This window comes from Eleutherodactylus coqui, chromosome 6 (assembly GCF_035609145.1).
Source record: "Eleutherodactylus coqui strain aEleCoq1 chromosome 6, aEleCoq1.hap1, whole genome shotgun sequence".
NCBI lineage: Eukaryota > Metazoa > Chordata > Amphibia > Anura > Eleutherodactylidae > Eleutherodactylus > Eleutherodactylus coqui.
Window position 1 is genome coordinate 91110470 of NC_089842.1, and position 21203 is coordinate 91131672.

Here is a 21203-nt window from a genome sequence, read left to right on the forward strand (position 1 = left end):
AAACAGGCTGGACACCCAGGAAAAATCTAAAATTACGACCCAAGGAGGTATAGCAAAAGGGGGCAGAAATAAAGGGAGCACTCCGCAGACCGCCGGCGCTCCACTGAGCCGTTACCTTTGCAGCACAGCAGCTTCTTCTCCCCACTTTACACCTGTCGTGGCGCCGGAGGAACACGTGGAAACATCTGCAGAGTGAGCACTGCAGTCTCCTGCTCAGCGCTCGCATCGGGGAGAACAGAGTGCCGCTTACCACTAGGAGAAGAGACCAAGACTCATCGCTGGTGAAGGGGATTCCCCCAAGAAGCCTGCTGATGAACCGCTGCAGAGCCCGGCGCCTTCCCCTGCCCAAGAGCTGAATGACACTCCCGCACAGTCAGGACAGACCAGCAGCACACTGGAGGCACTGAGGGGATATAAAGCACGGCAGAGGGAGACACACAGAGCGGGGTCCCAGCACCTGAGTCAGCCAGAGCACAGAGACACTGACAGGCAGTCCTGTCCTCCTATAATGGCTCCCAGTGACCAAATGCTCACCCCTCAGAGGGGAACACAGCAAGCAGTACTACTACCTCAGCAGAGCAGTAACACTTCCCCTTCACTGCACAGGGTGGATCAGTGGGCACCAGAAGAGGTGGCACTACAGGTCTCAGCAACCTCTCCCCTAAAACTGAAGAGCCCCTACTCCATGTGCAGCACCTTGCCTCCTCAGCCTGGGGGCAAGGAAAATCATTCATTATGTCCTTCGTCCAGCGCGGCGGCCGAGAAACAAATGCACTCATCATCACAATGGAGCCCCATAAATACCGCAGCATTACATAAGGAGGTCCACAGAACACCAAAAACTGTGGCAACTTTGGCCCCAGCAACAACTCTTTCCATACAGGGGAGCCCCAGACATGAGACTCCCTTTCTGGAGATTACAGAAGAGAGCAGGCTCCAAGTCACCTCAGTACCTACACCATCACCGTACACACTTGCCAACGAGAGGGAGGCCCGTACCTTACCCAGAAATCTCGCACAGACTACAGAGAACATTCCATCTTCACCTAGTACATCCCCGTCCTCAAAACCAGATCACCAAAGCGTGGACGGCAACTCCGCTCCTATCCCCACAGGATTAACCCGTACTTTGCAAGAGCTATGGAGGATGGTCAGTGCTCTACCAACTAAAACAGACTTGGAACACCAGATACGGCGTATTGAAGAGAAACACGCTACAGCTATTCAAGACTTAAGACTTAAATCAATCAGTCCAATCTCTAACAGCATGTGTCGTGACTCTGGAGGAAACCTCTATCGCCACCTCAACGGACTTACAGCTACTAGCCCAATCCCTTGACAATCACAGGACCCAGATGAGAGATCTCGCTCTGCACCTTGATGATGTAGAAAACAGAGGGCACCATAACAACTTAAAGCTCAGGGGTGTGCCAGAAGAAATCCCTCCAGACGCCCTCCATAATTATGTGATCTCCATCTTTAATAAGCTTCTGAACAGACCAGAAGATAGATTGATAGAGTTGGATAGAGTCCACTGTCTGGCGGGACCTAGGAGGCGTAATTCTAACTATTCAAGGGACGTTATCTGCCGGGTCCACTTTTACAGACAAAAGGAAGACATCCTATGCTGCGCATGGGAGCAAGGCCCAGGTTGACTTTATTTTTGCGGAAGGTCGTTAAACCTCTGTTGGAAGCTATTCGTAGTACAGATGCCTCATATAGATGGGGGCACCCTTTCCACATTATCATCCGGAGACGCAGCCGCATCTACACAGTGAAGTCGCCTGCTGATTTAGAGGGTGCATTCCACTTCCTGGAGATTCCTGCTATCCCTGTCCCAGATTGGATCCTACCCCCAGACTCCAACCAACCAACAGGTAAAGAATCCGCCACCGGAGTCAGGGCCCAGAGAAGCAGTGCCGGGAACTCTCCCTAAGACTTTTTGCAAGAAACCCTAGGGTACTTGGGTCTAAGCCAGAACATGATGTGCTGGATCTCTAGTTTATACTCCTTCCCCTCAGCTGCAGTCAAAGCAAACGGTCAATTTTCCACGCCCTTTCTAATCTCAAATGCACGTGACAAGGTTGCCCTCTCTCTCCTCTTCTTTTAGTCTTGTGCCTGGAGCCACTCTTCGCTTATATTAGGGCCCATACCAACATTGGGGGCGTTCAGAAAGGGGGCTTCACGCACAAGGTAGCCGCATACGCGGACGACCTACTGTTCTTCCTCTCAACCCCCCCTTATCTCCCTCCCAAACCTCCTAAATAGAGATGAGCGAACGTACTCGTCCGAGCTTGATGCTCGGGCGAATATTAGGGTGTTCGGGATGTTCGTTATTCGTAACGAACACCACACGATGTTCGGATGTTCGTCTATATGCGCTCAATGGGGCCGGCGGCAGCTGCGCCAACCCCATTGAGAACATATAGAAGACAAATCCTTCTTCTCTGCCACAGCTGTAACAGCTGTGGCAGAGAAGAACGATGTTTGCCCATTGAATTCAATGGAACCGGCAATACAGCCGACTCCACTGAATGCAATGGGCTGCCGGCGATCGCGGGATGAATTGTCGGAAAGGGGTTAAATATATAAGCCCTTTCCTGCAATTCATCCAGAAATGTGTAAAAATAAAAAATATATATATACTCACCTGGTGCCGACAGACGGAGTTCAGCGCGGCAGGCTGCAGTTCTCCTGAACTGCTCTGAACAGCTGTTAGTAGTATTCAGCAGCCGGGGATTTAAAATCCCCGCCTGCTGAATAAGATGCCTCTGAATGGTCACAGCCTGACCAATCAGAGGCCAGCCCTCACTCACACCCATTCATGAATTCATGAATGGGTGAGTGAGGGCTGCCTCTGATTGGCTCAGGGGCAGCTCTCCTGCCCCTGAGCCAATCAGAGGCAGCCCTCACTCACCCATTCATGAATTCATGAATGGGTGTGAGTGAGGGCTGGCCTCTGATTGGTCAGGCTGTGACCATTCAGAGGCATCTTATTCAGCAGGCGGGGATTTTAAATCCCCGGCTGCTGAATACTACTAACAGCTGTTCAGAGCAGTTCAGGAGAACTGCAGCCTGCCGCGCTGAACTCCGTCTGTCGGCACCAGGTGAGTATATATATATTTTTTATTTTTACACATTTCTGGATGAATTGCAGGAAAGGGCTTATATAGTTAACCCCTTTCCGACAATTCATCCCGCGATCGCCGGCAGCCCATTGCATTCAGTGGAGTCGGCTGTATTGACGGCTCCATTGAATTCAATGGGCTAACATCGTTCTTCTCTGCCACAGCTGTTACAGCTGTGGCAGAGGAGAACTTGCTGTGTCGTTCCCATCATTTTCTTGAATTGCCAAGATTTTCACACATGAAAACCTTAGCGAGCATCGGCGAAATACAAAAATGTTCCGGTCGCCCATTGACTTCAATGGGGTTCGTTATGCGAAACGAACACCCGAACATCGCGGGAAGTTCGTTTCGAATAACGCGAACCCGAACATTTTGGTGTTCGCTCATCTTTACTCCTAAACGATTTTCACATATATGGCGCGCTATCAAACTTCAAGATTAACTACCAAAAATCTGCTGCACTTAACATATCGGTATCTAACTCTTTATTCTCTGAATTAAAAGAATCTTTCTCCTTTCGTTGGGCCAGTGACAACATCAAATATTTGGGTGTCTATCTTACCACAGATACCTCCAACCTCTACGCAGCCAACTACCCAAGCCTATCAAATAACATCAAAAAGATCTGTCGCTATGGAATAAAAGCCTTTTTTCCTTGTTCGGTAGATGCTCAATAGTTAAGATGAATATCCTGCCCAGAATACTTTACATTCTCCAAGCATTACCTATTCACATCCCCAGGTTATTTTTCCGACACTTACATTCATCACTCTCAAGATTTGTTTGGACAGACAAACCTTCCCGCATAGCTCGCTGCTCCTTGATGAGACCCAAAGAGAGAGGGGGGGTCTAGGCCTACCAGACATGGTGGCCTATCACCAAGCCTCTCATTGACTTCGGGTGGTTGACTGTCACAGGCACACAAAGCTCAAGCAGTGGGTGTCACTGGAACAGATATTCTGCCAGGTACCCCTGACCGTTTTACCCTGGATACAGGGGAATATCCCTCTAAAAGCCAGCTCACACCCCACAGTGGGCCCCACTCTTAAGGTCCTCTCCCGAATTTTTCCTAATTTTTCACGCCCCTCCCCACTATTTCCCATTCTGGGGAACCCAGATTTCCAGTCTGGTTTAGAGAGAGGGGGGCTCCACCATTGGATACGGAACGGGAGATCCAGAGCGTTCCACTTTATATCAGAGGGACAATGGTTATCAGCAGACGCATTAGCAATTATCACAGAACCTATGCCACTGACATACTGGCAAATCTTTTAAATTAGACATTTTCTTTTATCTCTACCCCCCACCCTGGGATTCTCTAAAGCAAAAACTCCTTTTGAGCAATTCTGCTGTTGGTCGGGCCCCTCACGTCATACCCTCTCACATGTTTATAAGATACTAACTATGGAAACAGAGACTCCACCACCATCATATGTTCTTGCCTGGCAAAGGGATCTGGCATTATCGTTTACACAAGAACAACTAACAGAATCTATACCTTTACACATTAATCCTCCATGTCAAGCAAGACCCAGGAAACGGGTTTCAAGATTCTCTCGCGGTGGTACAGGATGCCCTCCCGACTTCATAAAATTATACCCGCAGTTTCCCCCCTCTGCTGGAGATGTGGAATCTGTCAAGGAACCTTTTTGCATACATTCTGGGAATGTTCGGTGCTAGCAGGTTTCTGGTCTGAGGTATGGCATATCTCCTCCAAATTCACGGAGTACACACTCCCAAATTCACCTGCATTCTTTCTACTACATCTCAGCGAGATCCCTCAGTACTCCTATACGCGTTCTGTGATGAGACATCTGGTTAACGCAGCACGAACATGTGTCCCGAAACTGTGGTGACTGTCATCACCCCACACTATCTCAATGTGGTTTCGCAAGGTTCATGAGATTATGGAGATGGAGGACCTTACAGCCTCTGTCAAACACACACAGGACAAGTTCTCAAAAACATAGTATCGTTGGATTGAATACCAGAACTCAGAGGAATATAAGAACCTAAGCGCTTTATTAGTTCACTAGGCCTCAATCCCGTTATACACAGTGAGCTAGTGGACCACTCCCAAATAAATGGGATAGTATGGTTAGATAAGTAACGCAGTTCTGATTAACCTCCAAGTGGATTAAGCAATTACCCGAATAAAGCACACGCTAGTTGTCAGATCTCATCGAAATTATGAAAATGTGCTCTTTGTGCTGTGTTCTGACTATGTGGAAACGGTTTTGTTTATTCTGAAAAATTAAAAATAAAGAATTAAAAAAAAAAATTAATTGGAAAGAGGCACAAGTCTTGGTTTGCAGATCATCTGAGAGGTGTTGTAAATATAGTAACATAGTATGTAAGGCCGAATGAAGACATTGTCCATCTAGTCCAGCCTGTCTATCCTACTGTGTTGATCCAGAGGAAGGCAAAAAACCCCAAGGCCAGAAGCCAATTAGCCCTTTTGGGGGAAAAATTCCTTCCCGACTCCCTAATGGCAATCAGACTGTTCCCTGGATCAACCCCTAATAGTTCCTACCTGCCTATATACCAGGATTGACCCTTAACCTAATATGTATATCCTGTAATATACTTCTTCTCCAGAAAGACATCAAGCCCCCCTTTAAACTCCTCTATGGATTTTGCCATCACCACTTCCTCCGGTAGAGAGTTCCACAGTCTAACTGCTCTTACAGTAAAGAACCCCTTTCTATGTTGGTGATGAAACCTACTTTCCTCTAATCGTAGCGGATGTCCTCTTGTTACCTTTGTGGTCCTGGGTGTAAACAGATCACGGGAGAGATCCATGTGTTGTCCCCTCATGTACTTATACATGGTTATTTGGTCGCCTCTTAACCTTCTTTTTTCTAGAGTAAATAGTCCCAATTTGGATAGCCTCTCTGGGTATTCCAGTCCCGTCATTCCATGTATTAGTTTAGTTGCCCTTCTTTGAACCCCTTCAAGCACTGTGACATCTTTCCTGAGCACCGGTGTCCAGAATTGTACGCAGTATTCCATGTGAGGCCTGACAAGTGCCTTATATAGTGGAAGGATGATGTTCTCGTCCTTCGCCCCTATACCTCTTTTAATGCACCCCAAGACTTTATTTGCCTTTGCAGCAGCTGACTGGCATTGGTTACTCCAGTTTAGTCTATTATCCACTAATACCCCTAGATCCTTTTCCATATCACTTTTCCCCAGCGGTACCCCATTAAGTGAATATTTGTGACATCCGTTCCTCCTGCCCATGTGCATAACCTTACATTTTTCAACATTGAACTTCATTTGCCATTTTCCTGCCCAAGCCCCCAGCTTATCCAGGTCCGTTTGTAGCCGCACATTGTCCTCCGTTGCATTAATTATATTGTATAATTTTGTGTCATCTGCAAATATTGATATTTTGCTGTACAGCCCCTCTATCAGGTCATTAATAAATATGTTGAACAGAGTGGGGCCTAATACTGAACCCTGTGGCACCCCGCTAGCGACTGTGGTCCAATCAGAGTACGAACCATTTATTACCACCCTCTGCTTTCTATCGTTGAGCCAATTTTTTACCCACTTACACACGTTTTCGCCCAGTCCGAGCTGCCTCATTTTGTATCTTAGCCTATTATGTGGCACGGTGTCAAAGGCTTTAGAGAAGTCCAGATATACAAGATCAATAGATTCTCCCTGGTCCAGCTTAGAGCTTACTTCATCGTAGAAACTGATCAGATTTGTCTGACATGAGCGACCCTTCATGAATCCATGCTGGTGAGGAGTTATTCCCTTAATCTCCTTGAGGTACTCATCGATGGCGTCTCTCATAATCCCCTCGAAAATTTTTCCCGTTACTGAAGTGAGACTTACTGGCCTGTAGTTACCAGGCTCCCTTTTGCTCCCTTTTTTGTAAATTGGAACCACGTTGGCAATGCGCCAGTCCAATGGTACTACTCCGGTCTTGATAGTGTCTAGAAATATTAGGTATAGCGGCCTAGCTATCTCGTCACTTAGTTCCTTTAGTATCCTTGGGTGTAATCCATCTGGGCCCGGTGATTTATCAATTTTAGTTTTCTTTAGACGCTTCCGCACCTCCTCCTGCGTTAGGTATGAGATATTTTGTGAGGGGTTCGTTTTATTCCCCTGCATCTCGTGTGGCATTTCCTTTTCTTTGGTGAACACACTTGAGAAGAAGCTGTTTAGTAGATTTGCTTTCCCTTCATCATCATCAATGATTTCTCCTGCATTGTTTTTTAAAGGGCCAGCGCTCTCCCTGCAAATCCTTTTGCTGTTTATGTAGTTTAAATAATGAGCAACTTTTTATGAAGCAGAAGATCTTTGAGGAAGTTGGGGGCTTCTGTAATTAATAGCCTGATAATTCTCTGATTATAAAGGAGGATGAAATTTTGGAGACATTTTATTCTCCACTAGCTGATATACCCAGCCTCTCCTGAGTTCATTTGATACAGGTGTTTATGTGTTGTTTGCATGGAAAATTTTATGAAGTCAGGGTTACTTTAGAGTAACCGAGAAATAAAATATGTATACACATAGAGGAGCATCAAATTATCCTCAGGCTGCATGTACAGATGTCCCTCTGCAGAACGTACCACCCCCTCCCACTCTCATTTAGGATCTAAAGAATGCCCAAGCCAAATTTCATGTTTGTACGACACCGAGAAGTTACATTACTTAGGGGTGCACTTACTTTTGCACTTAGCATTGAATAATCGAGTTGTGACCCCCTTTACTTTTCCCATTTAGGACCTAAAGAAGGGTTGTGCCAAATTTCATGTTTGCATGACACCGGGAAGTTAGAGAATTAGATTAGGTACATTACACAGGTGTGCTAATCCTTTTTCACTTAGCAGTGAATTTTCGAGTTGTGACCCCTTTACTTTTCTTATTTGCAATCTAAAGAATGCTCAATTTTCATGTTTGTGCAACATCAGGAAGTTACATTACATAGGAGTTCCAATACTTTTGCACTTAGCATTGAAAAATCAAGTTGTAAACCCTCTACTTTTCCTATTTAGGAACTAAAAAATGGTCGTGCCAAATTTCATGTTTATATGACACTGGGATATTACATTACATAAGGGTGCCAATACTTTTGCGAGTCAGTCAGTCAGTTAGATAGTCAGTGAGGACTTTCATCTTTATATATGTAGATTTTAAAACCCTCTGTGCTTCTAAGTTAAGTGGTGATTATGAAGATCTTTATGAATATTTTGCTTAAGTACAATTGACAATTTTGTCTCATGGTCAGAGAGCAATATTAGAGGCTCCTTTAAATGAGTTAAGGGGTGCAGTAGCAGAACTTCCTAATGAAAAGTCACCTGGGCTGGATGGTATTCCAAATTAATTTTTGTAAGTGCCACCAGGATACTGCCACAATTTTTTTTGATGGTGTTTGATGAATCATTGCATGAAGGTTGACTGGCAGTATCAATGAGAGATGCTATAATTGATTTAATTTCTAAACCAGAAAAGAATTTATCCCTTCCTAACTCCTATCATCCAATATCTCTGTTGATCCACTGCTGTCAAAATCTTGGCGAAGGTACTTGCCAATAAATTACTTTTAGTAATCATTCATTTAATGCATGAGGATCAGTCCAGTTTCTTTCTTGCCGGTGGAGTTTTCATTGGAATATACGCAATTACGAATAGTGAAGGACTTCAAATATTTGGGACTTGTGGTATCTTCTAAACCTCAAAACTATATTTCTGTCAATCTGTATTGGTACAAAAGTTTGGGGATAAGGTCAAGGTCTGGAAACATTTTCTATTGTTGATAATTAGCAGGGGAAATCTTATCAAAATTGTTTTGAGGCCACTGCAACTTTTTATACTTTAAAATTTTCCAGTTTGGATTCTATCACAATACTTTTTAAACTACATACGATATTTAGAAGGTTATTATGGAATAAGAAATCTGCTAGAATTAATTTGGAGACCCTTCAAAGGGATAAACAGTCTGGAGAGTTTGCAATTACGAATTCTTGGATATATTTGCTGTTATCTCAATTGCAACAGTTAAAGGTTTGGGGAGAATAAAATGGGGTGTGGTGAAATGGCAGATTGATTTTCAAAATGACAGGTTGTACTCGCCCTATAATGGTACTTGAGAGAGATGAAAGGAGGAAAAAACAATTATTTTAATTAAAAAAAAAGAATAAACTTAGATTTTGCAATTAGACAAATTTACTATACTCTCCCTTCCCACCCCCCTTTGAAAGAGCCCTAAATTGCCAGAGTTTTTTTTAAGTTGGAGGAATTATCACCATGGGTAAAGAGAAAGGTAACCTTTTTGGAACACATACATTTTTGTTGTTTTTTTTTTTATAGTTTTTAACAATTTAGAGAGCTTTTCAATGTTACCCATGGTTATTTTTTTCAGTTGCTTCAGTTACAACATGCATTTATTGCTCAGGCCTGGTCAGTATCTGTGCTTACGGTCCAACACGCTTTGGTGAATTTTCTTGGGTGCTCTGGAGCTATGTAGAGTATGATGTCTTATTTGTATAGAAAGATGCGTTCTTACTATTCACAGTAATTTCCAATAAAGGTAAAAGAAAAACGGGGAAAAAAAAATTAGGCCAATAGAACATAGAACATATATCAGAAGGTGAAAGTGAGACTTTTTCCCATGTCATTAAAAAAAAGAAAATAATTAATAGAGATGAGCGAACGTACTCGTCCGAGCTTGATGCTCGGGCGAATATTAGGGTGTTCGGGATGCTCGTTACTCTTAACGAGCACCACGCGGTGTTCGGGTTACTTTCACTTTCCTCTGTGAGACGTTAGCGCGCTTTTCTGGCCAATTGAAAGACAGGGAAGGCATTACAACTTCCCCCTGCAACGTTCAAGCCCTATACCACCCCCCTGCTGTGAGTGGCTGGGGAGATTAGGTGTCACCCGAGTATTGTAATCTGCCCCTCCCGCGGCTCGCTACGGATGCATTCTGACATTAGTTCAGGGAAAGTGCTATCGTGTTGGAGCTGCTATAGGGAGAGTGTTAGGTGTATTGTAGGCTTCAAGAACCCCAACGGTCCTTCTAAAGGCCATAAATCTCTATATGCGCTCAATGGGGCCGGCAGCAGCAGCGCCGACCCCATTGAGAACATATAGAAGACAAATCCTTCTTTTCTGCCACAGCTGTAACAGCTGTGACAGAGGAGAACGATGTTTGCCCATTGAATTCAATGGAACCAGCAATACAGCAGGTTCCACTGAATGCAATGGGCTGCCGGCGATCGCAGGATGAATGGTCAGGAAGGGGTTAAATATATAACCCCTTCCCTGCAATTCATCCAGAAATGTGTTACACTAAAAATATATACCGCGTATAAGGCGACGGGGCGTATAAGACGACCCCCCAACTGTCACCTTATGCGCCGGGAATACAGTGGAGCAAAGAATAAAAAGCATTACTCACTTCTTCAGACGATCTGCGGCGCTCCTGCAGACTGTCACTCCTTCCTGGTGTTTGCAGGCTCTTGCTCCCTCCTGGTCTTTTTTTATAGGAGTATAAAAAAAGTTATTGTGCTCATACATGATTGGTTAATACAATAATATGGTAATTCACGTGTTAGTAAAGTATCAAAAGTGAAAGAATTTGGAAGAAGCATATAACGTTATCTGTAAGGGAGCAGCTTATCTAATCAGAATACACAACTGCTCTGTGAAAAGCATGTGTGGGAGGCAGATACAAGGGTCTAACACATTTGTATATGAACACGTTTAACTGCTAGCTATTTCCTATGAAGGTGTATATAACAGCACACACACACACACACACACACACACACACACACACACGTTTTTGCCTAGGCTGATTTAAGAAACACATTTATTGTTATTAGTACAACAATATGCTTCTAGGGTCCAAATTCTTAGTTAGAGTTTAAGCTGACCTCAGGAGATTAACGTCAAACCACACAGTCATGACTGTGATCCTAAGTTATCTGTTTATTGATTGACAGGTAGCAGAATTTATAGGGGCACATGCTTCAATTACAATCATTCAAATCTATTATAATTAATTTATTACCATTGGTCAAACAAACAAACACAATGTGAATATGCAAGACAAGGAATTTAACATCTAAAACATAAAACCAGAGAAACATGCAAGTGCCGAAGTATCATATGTGATTAACGTCTTAGAATGCAAAAGTACAGCAAATATAAACAATAAACTGTTTAGGGAGTAATTGGAGAACAGGGCGCAATGACCCGACACATTCAATCTAGGGCCTTGGAATGTTGTAATCATCAAGGTTCCTTTTCATTCTTCAATACATTTGAGCAAATCTTGCTAAAGGAAAAGTACAAAACATTGACACAGGCTATATCAAATAAAAAAGAAGGATCCTACTATAAGACAGAAAAGAAAATGGAGTTATATTCATTTCACTAACAAACTATAGTAAGTTAATCAATAATACCAGCAGTGTATCTGATGGTGGGTATAGTAATATTTTTTAGCCCAGATGTTAATAGCTTTGATAGTATTCCAACCATTTAGCTTCTTCTTCAGTATTTTTCTCACTTTTTGGATGTATTCTTTACCAATCACAATTATGCAGTACAACACAATATCATTATTATTATTATTTTCTAGACAGAAGCGGAAATTACTGTATCGTAGGACTTGCACTTGGCCTGATCTCTGCTATAAGTCTGGGAGTTGTTGGAAGTTTCTATTTATACAATAAATTAGCAGCAAAGAGGTTGAACGGTAAGAGAAGATTCTGATAAATTCTGATAGATACTGATTAGTATCCATTGTCAAGGCTTATGTTACTTAGTAATAGAAATTACATGGAAAACACAGACCTGCAGTGCGCAGTATACTCCACTTTGCTATCAGTATATGACCATATAATATTAATATAATCTGGTATCCAAGTAATTTTTGTGTATTATTTCTGTGGTACAGAAGATAGGCTTTATACAATGCTTATATTAGCTTTTTTAACCCCTTAAGAACCAAGCACGGCTAATATATGGTGATTGGTCCTGGACTTTTCTCAGCTGTCAGACACAGTAGAGGACCCAGAGGAGAAGGGAGAAGGGGTTTTTAACTACTTCTGCCTTCTCCTTTCCAAGCAACATAGTGCTCAATGAGTGATATATGCTATAGAGTGAAAGTGGAAGTGTTACTTCCACTATGTGACCTGCCGTTCACATGACCGCTGGGTGCCCCCTGTTACAACAGAGCTGCAGGGTCCTATGGGTGCCTCAGCTACAGTGGATAAGTATGAAATGAAAAAAAAATGGGAATGACTCCCAGAGTTTTTATATGACTTTATGGGGGACATAGATGGTATAAAAATAGTTAAAAGTAAAGTAAAAAAAAATACCAGAATAAAATAAAAATATATATGTATAAAATAAGAAAAATGACCCAGCAAGATGCCAACCAAAAGCATTACCGTATGTGCCCTTCAATCCAAAACTATACATATTATATATCAAAATGTCCAAAACAAAATAAGGAAGCCATTCCCATTCTTTATTTTAGAGGAAATACACTAATTTTAAAAAAATAAACAACTATAAATAAAAAACAACAACATTATTTTAGCTTTTTACCCCCAATAAAACAAAAAAAGGGGAAAAAAAGTGAGTGAAAAAAGATATTAAAAAAATAGCCATATATGTCACAGAAAGAAATGCAGCAAAAATAATTTTGGTAGCTGTGGAAAAAAATAGGGCAGTAAAATAGGGCACATGGGCAACATCCCTAAAAAGTCTCTGGTCCTTTAGGACCGAAAAACACCCTGGTCCTTAAGGGGTTAAAGAAGAAATGTAAAAAACAAATCCCAAAAATGTCTTTTCCACATATTTTTGTACAATGTTCAGGAATTTGTCCCTCAAGGGCTCAGTCAGCCGGGCGTTTTTATGTGTGCATGTTACTTACATTTGCGATCCGCATTTATATAGAATCAATTCTTTTCAATGGCAGTTGTCATATGTCTGATTTTTACATGTGCATAAAATTCGCCCCTAGAAAAGATAAAACATATGGGTGGCAATAGAGATGATCACGCAGTTTTTTTTTTACGTGCACAGTGCGATCTTTTTTTTATAAACACATGTAAAAATGTGTTCTTGGTGGACCTTGTTCCGAGGTTCTCCCGAGGAAGATGTTAACCTAAACAGCATATAGTTATGTGTTGGTTGGTTGGTAGGATGGGGAGACTTTGGTATTATGATATGAGTATGGACTTGATGTATATTGTCAACACTTGTACCTATGTCTGCCCTACCTGACAGTTTTTGTTTGTCATATATACAAAAACTTTTCAATAAAAATTGATTTAAAAAAAAAAAAAAAAAATGCCTATCTAACTGAACCCTAAGGGCTTCTTCAGACAAGCATATGCACAAATACACTTGTCTCTGCACAACGTATTTGCGCAGTGAACGAGGTTGATGATGTAGCTTTGCACGCATATCAGCGCATATAACTATACTAGAGATGAGCGAACACCAAAATGCTCGGGTGCTCGTTACTCGGCACGAAATTTTCGCAATGCTCGAGGGTTCGTTTCGAGTAACGAACCCCATTGAAGTCAATGGGCGACCGGAGCATTTTTGTATTTCGCCGATGCTCGCTAAGGTTTTCATGTGTGAAAATCTGGGCAATTCAAGAAAGTGATGGGAACGACACAGCAACGGATAGGGCAGGCGAGGGGCTACATGTTGGGCTGCATCTCAAGTTCACAGGTCCCACTATTAAGCCACAATAGCGGCAAGAGTGCCCCCCCCCGCACTGTCAGCGTAAAGATCGTTCTCCTCTGGCACAGCTGTAACAGCTGTAGCAGAGAAGAACGATGTTAGCCCATTGAATTCAATGGAACCAGCAATACAGCAGGTTCCACTGAATGCAATGGGCTGCCGGCGATCGCAGGATGAATGGTCGGGAAGGGGTTAAATATATAACCCCTTCCCTGCAATTCATCCAGAAATGTGATACACTAAAAATATATACCGGCGTATAAGGCGACGGGGCGTATAAGACGACCCCCCAACTGTCACCTTATACGCCGGCAATACAGTGGAGCAAAGAATAAAAAGCATTACTCACTTCTTCAGACGATCTGCGGCACTCCTGCAGACTGTCACTCCTTCCTGGTCCACGGACTAAAGCTTTCTCTACGAAAGGCTTGAAATCCCCGCCTCCAGAAACACAGCCTATCACAGCAATTCAATGACATCACTGTCATTGGCTGTGATTGGCTGAAGGCATGTGTGTTTCTGGAGGCGTGGATTTAAAGCCTTTCGTAGAGAAAGCAATGCTCTGCCGGGAACCAGGAGGGAGCGACAGCCTGCAGGAGCACCGCAGAACACCAGGAAGGAGTGACAGTCTACAAGAGCGGCGCAGATCATCTGAAGAAGTGAGTAATGCTTTTTATTCTTTGCTCCACTGTATTGCCGGCGTATAAGGTGACAGTTGGGGGGTCGTCTTATACGCCCCGTCGCCTTATACGCCGGTATATATTTTTAGTGTATCACATTTCTGGATGAATTGCAGGGAAGGTGTTATATATTTAACCCCTTCCCGACCATTCATCCTGCGATCGCCGGCAGCCCATTGCATTCAGTGGAACCTGCTGTATTGCTGGTTCCATTGAATTCAATGGGCAAACATCGTTCTCCTCTGTCACAGCTGTTACAGCTGTGGCAGAAAAGAAGGATTTGTCTTCTATATGTTCTCAATGGAGTCGGCGCTGCTGCCGCCGGCCCCACTGAGCGCATATAGAGACGATTTATGGCCTTTAGAAGGACCGTTGGGGTTCTTGAAGCCTACAATACACCTAACACTCTCCCTATAGCAGCTCCAACACGATACCACTTTCCCTGAACTAATGTCAGAATACATCCGTAGCGAGCCGTGGGAAGGGCAGATTTCAATACTCGGGTGACACCTAATCTCCCCAGCCACTCACAGCAGGGGGGTGGTATAGGGCTTAAACGTTGCAGGGGGAAGTTGTAATGCCTTCCCTGTCTTTCAATTGGCCAGAAAAGCGCGCTAACGTCTCACAGAGGAAAGTGAAAGTAACCCGAACACCGCGTGGTGCTCGTTACGAGTAACGAGCATCCCGAACACCCTAATATTCGCACGAATATCAAGCTCGGACGAGTACGTTCGCTCATCTCTAAACTATACTTTTTACACACTGGACTACTTTAAATGCACATGCGACACAGTTCTTCCATGGTTTAAGAGGCTGTTTAGCCTAATGGGCTCCAGATGTGTTCTTTTCATTCAGAACTGTGCAGCATATTGTGTGCGTATTTACGCACCTCCCATAGACTTCTATAAGGCCCTTGGTATGCAGCAAAATAGAGCAAGACCTATATCATTTTGTACGTGTACAAGACACTCATGAGAACAAACTCACTGACATCAATGGGTTCTGTTCTCTGCGCATTGCATGCATATATTGTGCACAAGCAAATCTGGTCATCTGAAGGAGCCCTAAATCCTGGCCGAATCTGATGAAATTTCATAGATAATGAAAGTGAAGGTGTAGATCTGCCAGCACATCTGCAGCTCAAATCTGATTTTTTTTTGTCTTGAATTTCTGCTACATATTATTCCAACAAATGTGAACATTACCCTAGAAAAATCTCCGCTCCTAATCCCTTGTTCAAATGCAGCAGTAAAGTTTATATTCACCTTTGTGACAAATTCTTATTGTTCCAATACATCCTAAAAAGAAGCAACTTTTCCAATAGACTTGACTAAAAATCCTCCTACTGTTTTGTATTTACATGTCCTGTACAGGTCAATGGTAACTGACTACAAAGACACTGCGTATTCTATTCCTAGAGTCATATACTCATCTGTCCACCATTTCTTCCTAACATAGAGCTACTAGAATGTCAAACAGTTTTTGAACTACAGTATTAGTCAACTATAGGGGACGCTCAGGAGCTTACTGCATTCTGTTTAATATATGTGTAAAATTCAGTATGCAATAGACTCAAAATTCCCAATGAAGTGGTTACACCAGAATTGAAAGCTATTCCCTATCTGCTGGAATCCCTACTGATCTAAAAGTTAGCCCTACCTTTGGATAGGGAATAACGTTTAATCCTATCACTAGAGATGAGGGAACTTTTGAAACGTTTGGATAGTTCATCGAACCTTTGTAAAAAGTTCAGGTCAGTCCAAATTAGGTCAAACCGAGTTGGAAGTTCAGCAAAACTCTTAAAACTGTTGTATAACACTGTCTAATAGCCATGAATGCCCTGTATAACACTCTGAGAGCATTATACAGGGCTTTTATGGCTCTTAGACAGTGTTATACACTAGTGTTTAACCTTTTCCAATCCAATTTGTATCCTGGTTTTCCTTGGGGGCTTACTCTTTTTGGGCGGTTATGCAATGACGCTATATGCTGGCTACAGCCAGTACTGCATGAACTGATAAGTTGAATATGCTCCAACAGCAGAGAGGCTGGCAATATACAGTAAGAGAACTCTGACGGAGGTCTTCTAACATTGGAGCTGTACAGCCTTAAATCATAATGTCTTCAGAGGGCAGACAGTGGATTGGAAAGGGTTAATGAACCGAACCAGAAGAATCCTGTTTTGGATGCAACTTTGCTAAATGCTCAGTTCGGGTTTGTGCCCAAGCAAACTTCTAGCAAAGTTTGGGTTGAAATCGGTTTCTCCTGGTTCAGTTCACTCAACACTACTTTGGACAATCCTTTTAGGTTATTTAAGCACAGGGAATTTGGAGCTCTGTTTTACAGATTCCACAATTATGAAAATGTATTAAAAAGTTAATCAGCACAAAAGTTTGGACATACCAATAGTATGATGTTAAAAGATGAAGATGCACTTTAAACTTTTGTTGCTTAACCCTTTCCAATCTACTGTCTGACATCTTCTAACTTTCTGATTGAAGCCTGTACAGCTCCGATGTCGGAAGACGTCCCGCAGGGTATTCTTACTGTATATTACTGGTCGCTCTATTGACGGGGGGCCTCTCTGGTATGTCACATACTGCAGTACTGGCTCTAGCCAGCAGATAGTGCCATTGTAAAATGGCAGAAAGAGAAAGCCCCTTAGGAAATCCTGAATCCAAAACTGGATTGCAAAGGGTTAAAGAAAAAACTGAAGATAGGTCATCAATGGTTAATCGCCAGGGAGCCACTGCTTGGGATCCACAGCGATCAACTGATCAGGAGCCAATTGTCATCGTGCAGTCCAGAAGAGGCGTAGTAAAAGCTGCTACCCTTGTGTAGTGGCCGGTGCTCGGAACTGCAGATGCAGCTCCCATTAATTTCAAGCACTGGCTACTATACAGGGGTCAGAGTATTGCAGTGCTGACAGCGGGTGCCCGATCAGCTAATTGTATAAATAGTTTCAACATTTTGTGCTGATCTTAAGATCTGTATAATGGATGGTGTTCTGATTTTTGGCATACAAATCTCCCTCACTTCTGCATAGATAGGCTTTAAACACAGTGTACAGGCTTACTACAGATGTTGCTAGCACAATGCTAAACTGAACTCAATATAAAACCGCATGCTGTAAACTCCTTCTGGCAGCCCATGGCAGCAAGCACAATATCTTTTACATGTATTGGTTTTGGAGTTTTGTATCAGGAAAACAGAGCAGTGAATGTGATAAAGAGATATCTGGAAACGAATCAAGACAGAATTGTGGGCCTATATAGTCTCTTAAGAACCTTTCCATTCTCCTTACAGGTTTGTTATAGTAAATACTTGTATTCCCCATGAAATAATTCTGGAGAACTTTTTCTTAAAACTGTTTTTTAAGAAATGATTAAATTAATAAATGAATGTTACCATTCTCCTTGTCAAAAGAGTGTATCCTTATGCAGACTAAGGGCCCACCCATCTGTCTGTTGTCTGTATTTGATACTGACTAAATTCGGACAGCACACAGACCCATTAAAGTAAATTAGCGTATTTAGTTGTGTATTCTTTTTGCCAGATCGATGGTCTCTGAAAAACAAAAATTGCAACATGTCTTATTGTGGTCTGGTGTCGGGGCCCTCCAGTAGGTTCAAAAAGAGGGATTCATCTGATTACTGGAAGAACTCTCAGCTGTTGGCGAGTACTGCCAGTGGTGGGGAGGGACCTCTCCTGCTGGAGGGTCAACTCTGGTACCAGAACTCAAAACTCTGCCATGGTCCCGTACACCTTGAAGTCTGCCAGGTTACACTTCTGCATCATAAGGGAAAGTGTCTTGTGGCAAGATACAGTAAATGGGCCACCATAATGCTGCTAAATGTTTTATTCCAATAAAATTGGTAAACAACTTCCAAGTTTTCAATGGTTACCTCCTAAATGTTGCAAACATATAATACAAAGCCTTTAGGCAAAAGCTAGTGTAAGCTTTCCACTCACTTTTGATCACGAGGACAGTCTCTTATTAAGTTTGCAATAATCGTCCGACCGTAAATATAAATAAATAGTCCCACAAACAAACATTGCAGAGTTGACTCCATGTGTTATCAACATATTCCAGTGAGTAATCATAATCTGCACAACAATTTCTCAGAGTCAAGGTCATTCTCTCCCAGTATAGAAGACAGGCTCACCATTTTCCAGTAACTGTGTGTACAACTCTTAACTCTCCACTTACATGAATAACTGAACAGAGTCCCTGTATGAAGTCCTCTGTATTGCAGTTGGGGAACACCTGCTAACGATAGCAGCAGAAGAACACGAGGGTAGTCACAGACATCTAAGGCTGAATTTCCATTGATCCCAACAGTTTGGGAATACATCGCAACTTGCTAATCTTTTCCTTATAGGCCAAACAACTATAGACCATGCCAAAGGGCTTACTATAGCACCCCACTGGCAGCCGCATTCTTTCTGCAGCAACTTCTAGAGTGAACTACTTCAGACATGGAGCTAGTGCATCTCTCTATGGTGCCTGAGATGTTCTAACAGCCTATGTGACTCACCGCAGCCAATCAGAGTACAGACCATTACTCTTTATGGGGGGAGAAAAAATAATGACATTCCAAGTCCTTATAGAGCAAATAGTAGAAATACATTTGTAAACAGGAATAGAGAAAGAATATAACAGACATTGTATATAACACTGCAAAATATACTGTGAGCTTGTTACTTCCAAACTCATCTACATGGTATACCACATGAACAGTTTTTAATTTATTCCTACATTTCTAGAGGGGTTAATAAAGCAATGATACAACACAGAACTACAAGAAAAGATGCTCCAGAATTGAGAATTGTTGCTTTACGGGAAATACAAGTATTTATAAAACAAGACGTGACAGAAGAGCTCGCAGGTCTCCTATAAATGATAATTTCTTATGATATCTTGTGATTTCTCCCCAGAGTCTTTGAAGAATATACCGGAAGACATAGAAGTTTATGAAAATGTGCAGGTACAGTATGTGAAGATGTCACAACTCATGGATGCTGCAATACTTCCATAGAAACAGAAATACATGAAATGGTTTATCATAATCCCATATTGTTCCTCTACTTCAGCACTTGACACTCCAACTCTGAGACAACTGTTATAGATAGCGAGAACTAGCTGGAAAGAAAAAAAATATTTACTATATCCCTATGTTCTATAAGTACCATAGTCACATATTTTTCCTGCTGAGTGGATTTGGAAAATAAATCTATTGTTATTTGCACAAAAAAACATACAATTTTAAATAAACACTAGAGATGAGTGAACGTACTCGTCCGAGCTTGATATTCGTGCGAATATTAGGGTGTTCGGGATGCTCGTTACTCGTAACGAGCACCACGCGGTGTTCCGGTTACTTTCAGTTTCCTCTCTGAGACGTTAGCACGCTTTTCTGGCCAATTGAAAGACAGGGAAGGCATTACAACTTCCCCCTGTGACGTTCAAGCCCTATACCACCCCCCTGCTGTGAGTGGCTGGGGCGATCAGATGTCACCCGAGTATAAAAATCGGCCCCTCCCGCGGCTCGCCACACATGCCTTGTGACTTAGCTGAGGGAAAGTGCTGCTGCTGGTGCTGCTGTAGGGAGAGCGTTAGGAGTCAGTGTAGGCTTCAAGAACCCCAACGGCCCTTCTCAGGGCCACATCTACTAGTGTGCAGTACTGTGTTAGCACAGTATTTTTTATTTTTTTTGTCCAAAATTGGATCTGCAGAGCATTGCGCCCTGCAATAGGGACAGAAGTGGGGGTTAGGCAGGGAGAGTGTTAGGAGTTAGTGTAGGCTTCAAGAACCCCAACGGTCCTTTCTAGGGCCACTTCTATCCGTGTGCAGTACTGTCCAGGCTGCTGTTAGCAGTGTTGCATTTTTATTTTTTTTTCTCAAAACCGGCTGTGCAGAGCATTGCACCCGGCATTAATACTACAGGGATAGAATTGTGTAGGCAGGGCCAGAAGACATACATTATTCATTGAATACACGCAGTGGGGTCTTCCCTTTGCTAAAAAGGAAAAAAATTATATTTGGCCAGCCTGTGTCAGTCCTAAGGTCTCCGTGTACGTGTGTGCTGCGTGTACAACGTACAAAAATCAGACGCAACCAGCTACGCTTTACTGCAGCCTAGCGCCATTGTCTTTCCTGACTGGCAAATACCTGCTCTGCTAGAGTTAATAACTCTGCTACACTATAGTTGTGTGACACTTTTTGAGGGCCACACCACAGATATTAAACTTCTTGTTCATTGAATATACGCAGTGGGGTCTTCCCTAAGCTAAAAAGGAAAAAAATTATATTTTGCCTGCCTGCGTCAGTCCTAAGGTCTCCGTGTACGTGTGTGCTGCGTGTACAACGTACAAAAATCAGACGCAACCAGCTACGCTTTACTGCAGCCTAGCGCCATTTTCTTTCCTGACTGGCAAATACCTGCTCTGCTAGAGTTAATAACTCTGCTACACTATAGTTGTGTGACACTTTTTGAGGGCCACACCACAGATATTAAACTTCTTGTTCATTGAATATACGCAGTGGGGTCATCCGTTTGCAAAAAAGCGAAAACATTATATTTGGCCTGCAGGCTTGCACCAATTTATTTCCTGCCTGGGAAATCAAATCACTGGTAATACAGCATGCTGAGGGGTAGGGGTAAGC

The 21203-nt window shown here is 42.8% G+C and overlaps 1 protein-coding gene across 1 annotated transcript in view; it reads left to right on the forward strand.

Annotated features, from left to right (window-relative positions):
- Positions 1-21203, forward strand: part of LOC136633646 (carcinoembryonic antigen-related cell adhesion molecule 3-like) — a 41681-nt gene that overhangs the window by 11432 nt on the left and 9046 nt on the right. The window contains exons 3-4 of the mRNA XM_066609404.1: positions 11734-11850; positions 19475-19524. Coding sequence (XP_066465501.1) covers positions 11734-11850; positions 19475-19524 — 167 coding nt within the window. The remainder of the gene's footprint in view (positions 1-11733; positions 11851-19474; positions 19525-21203) is intronic.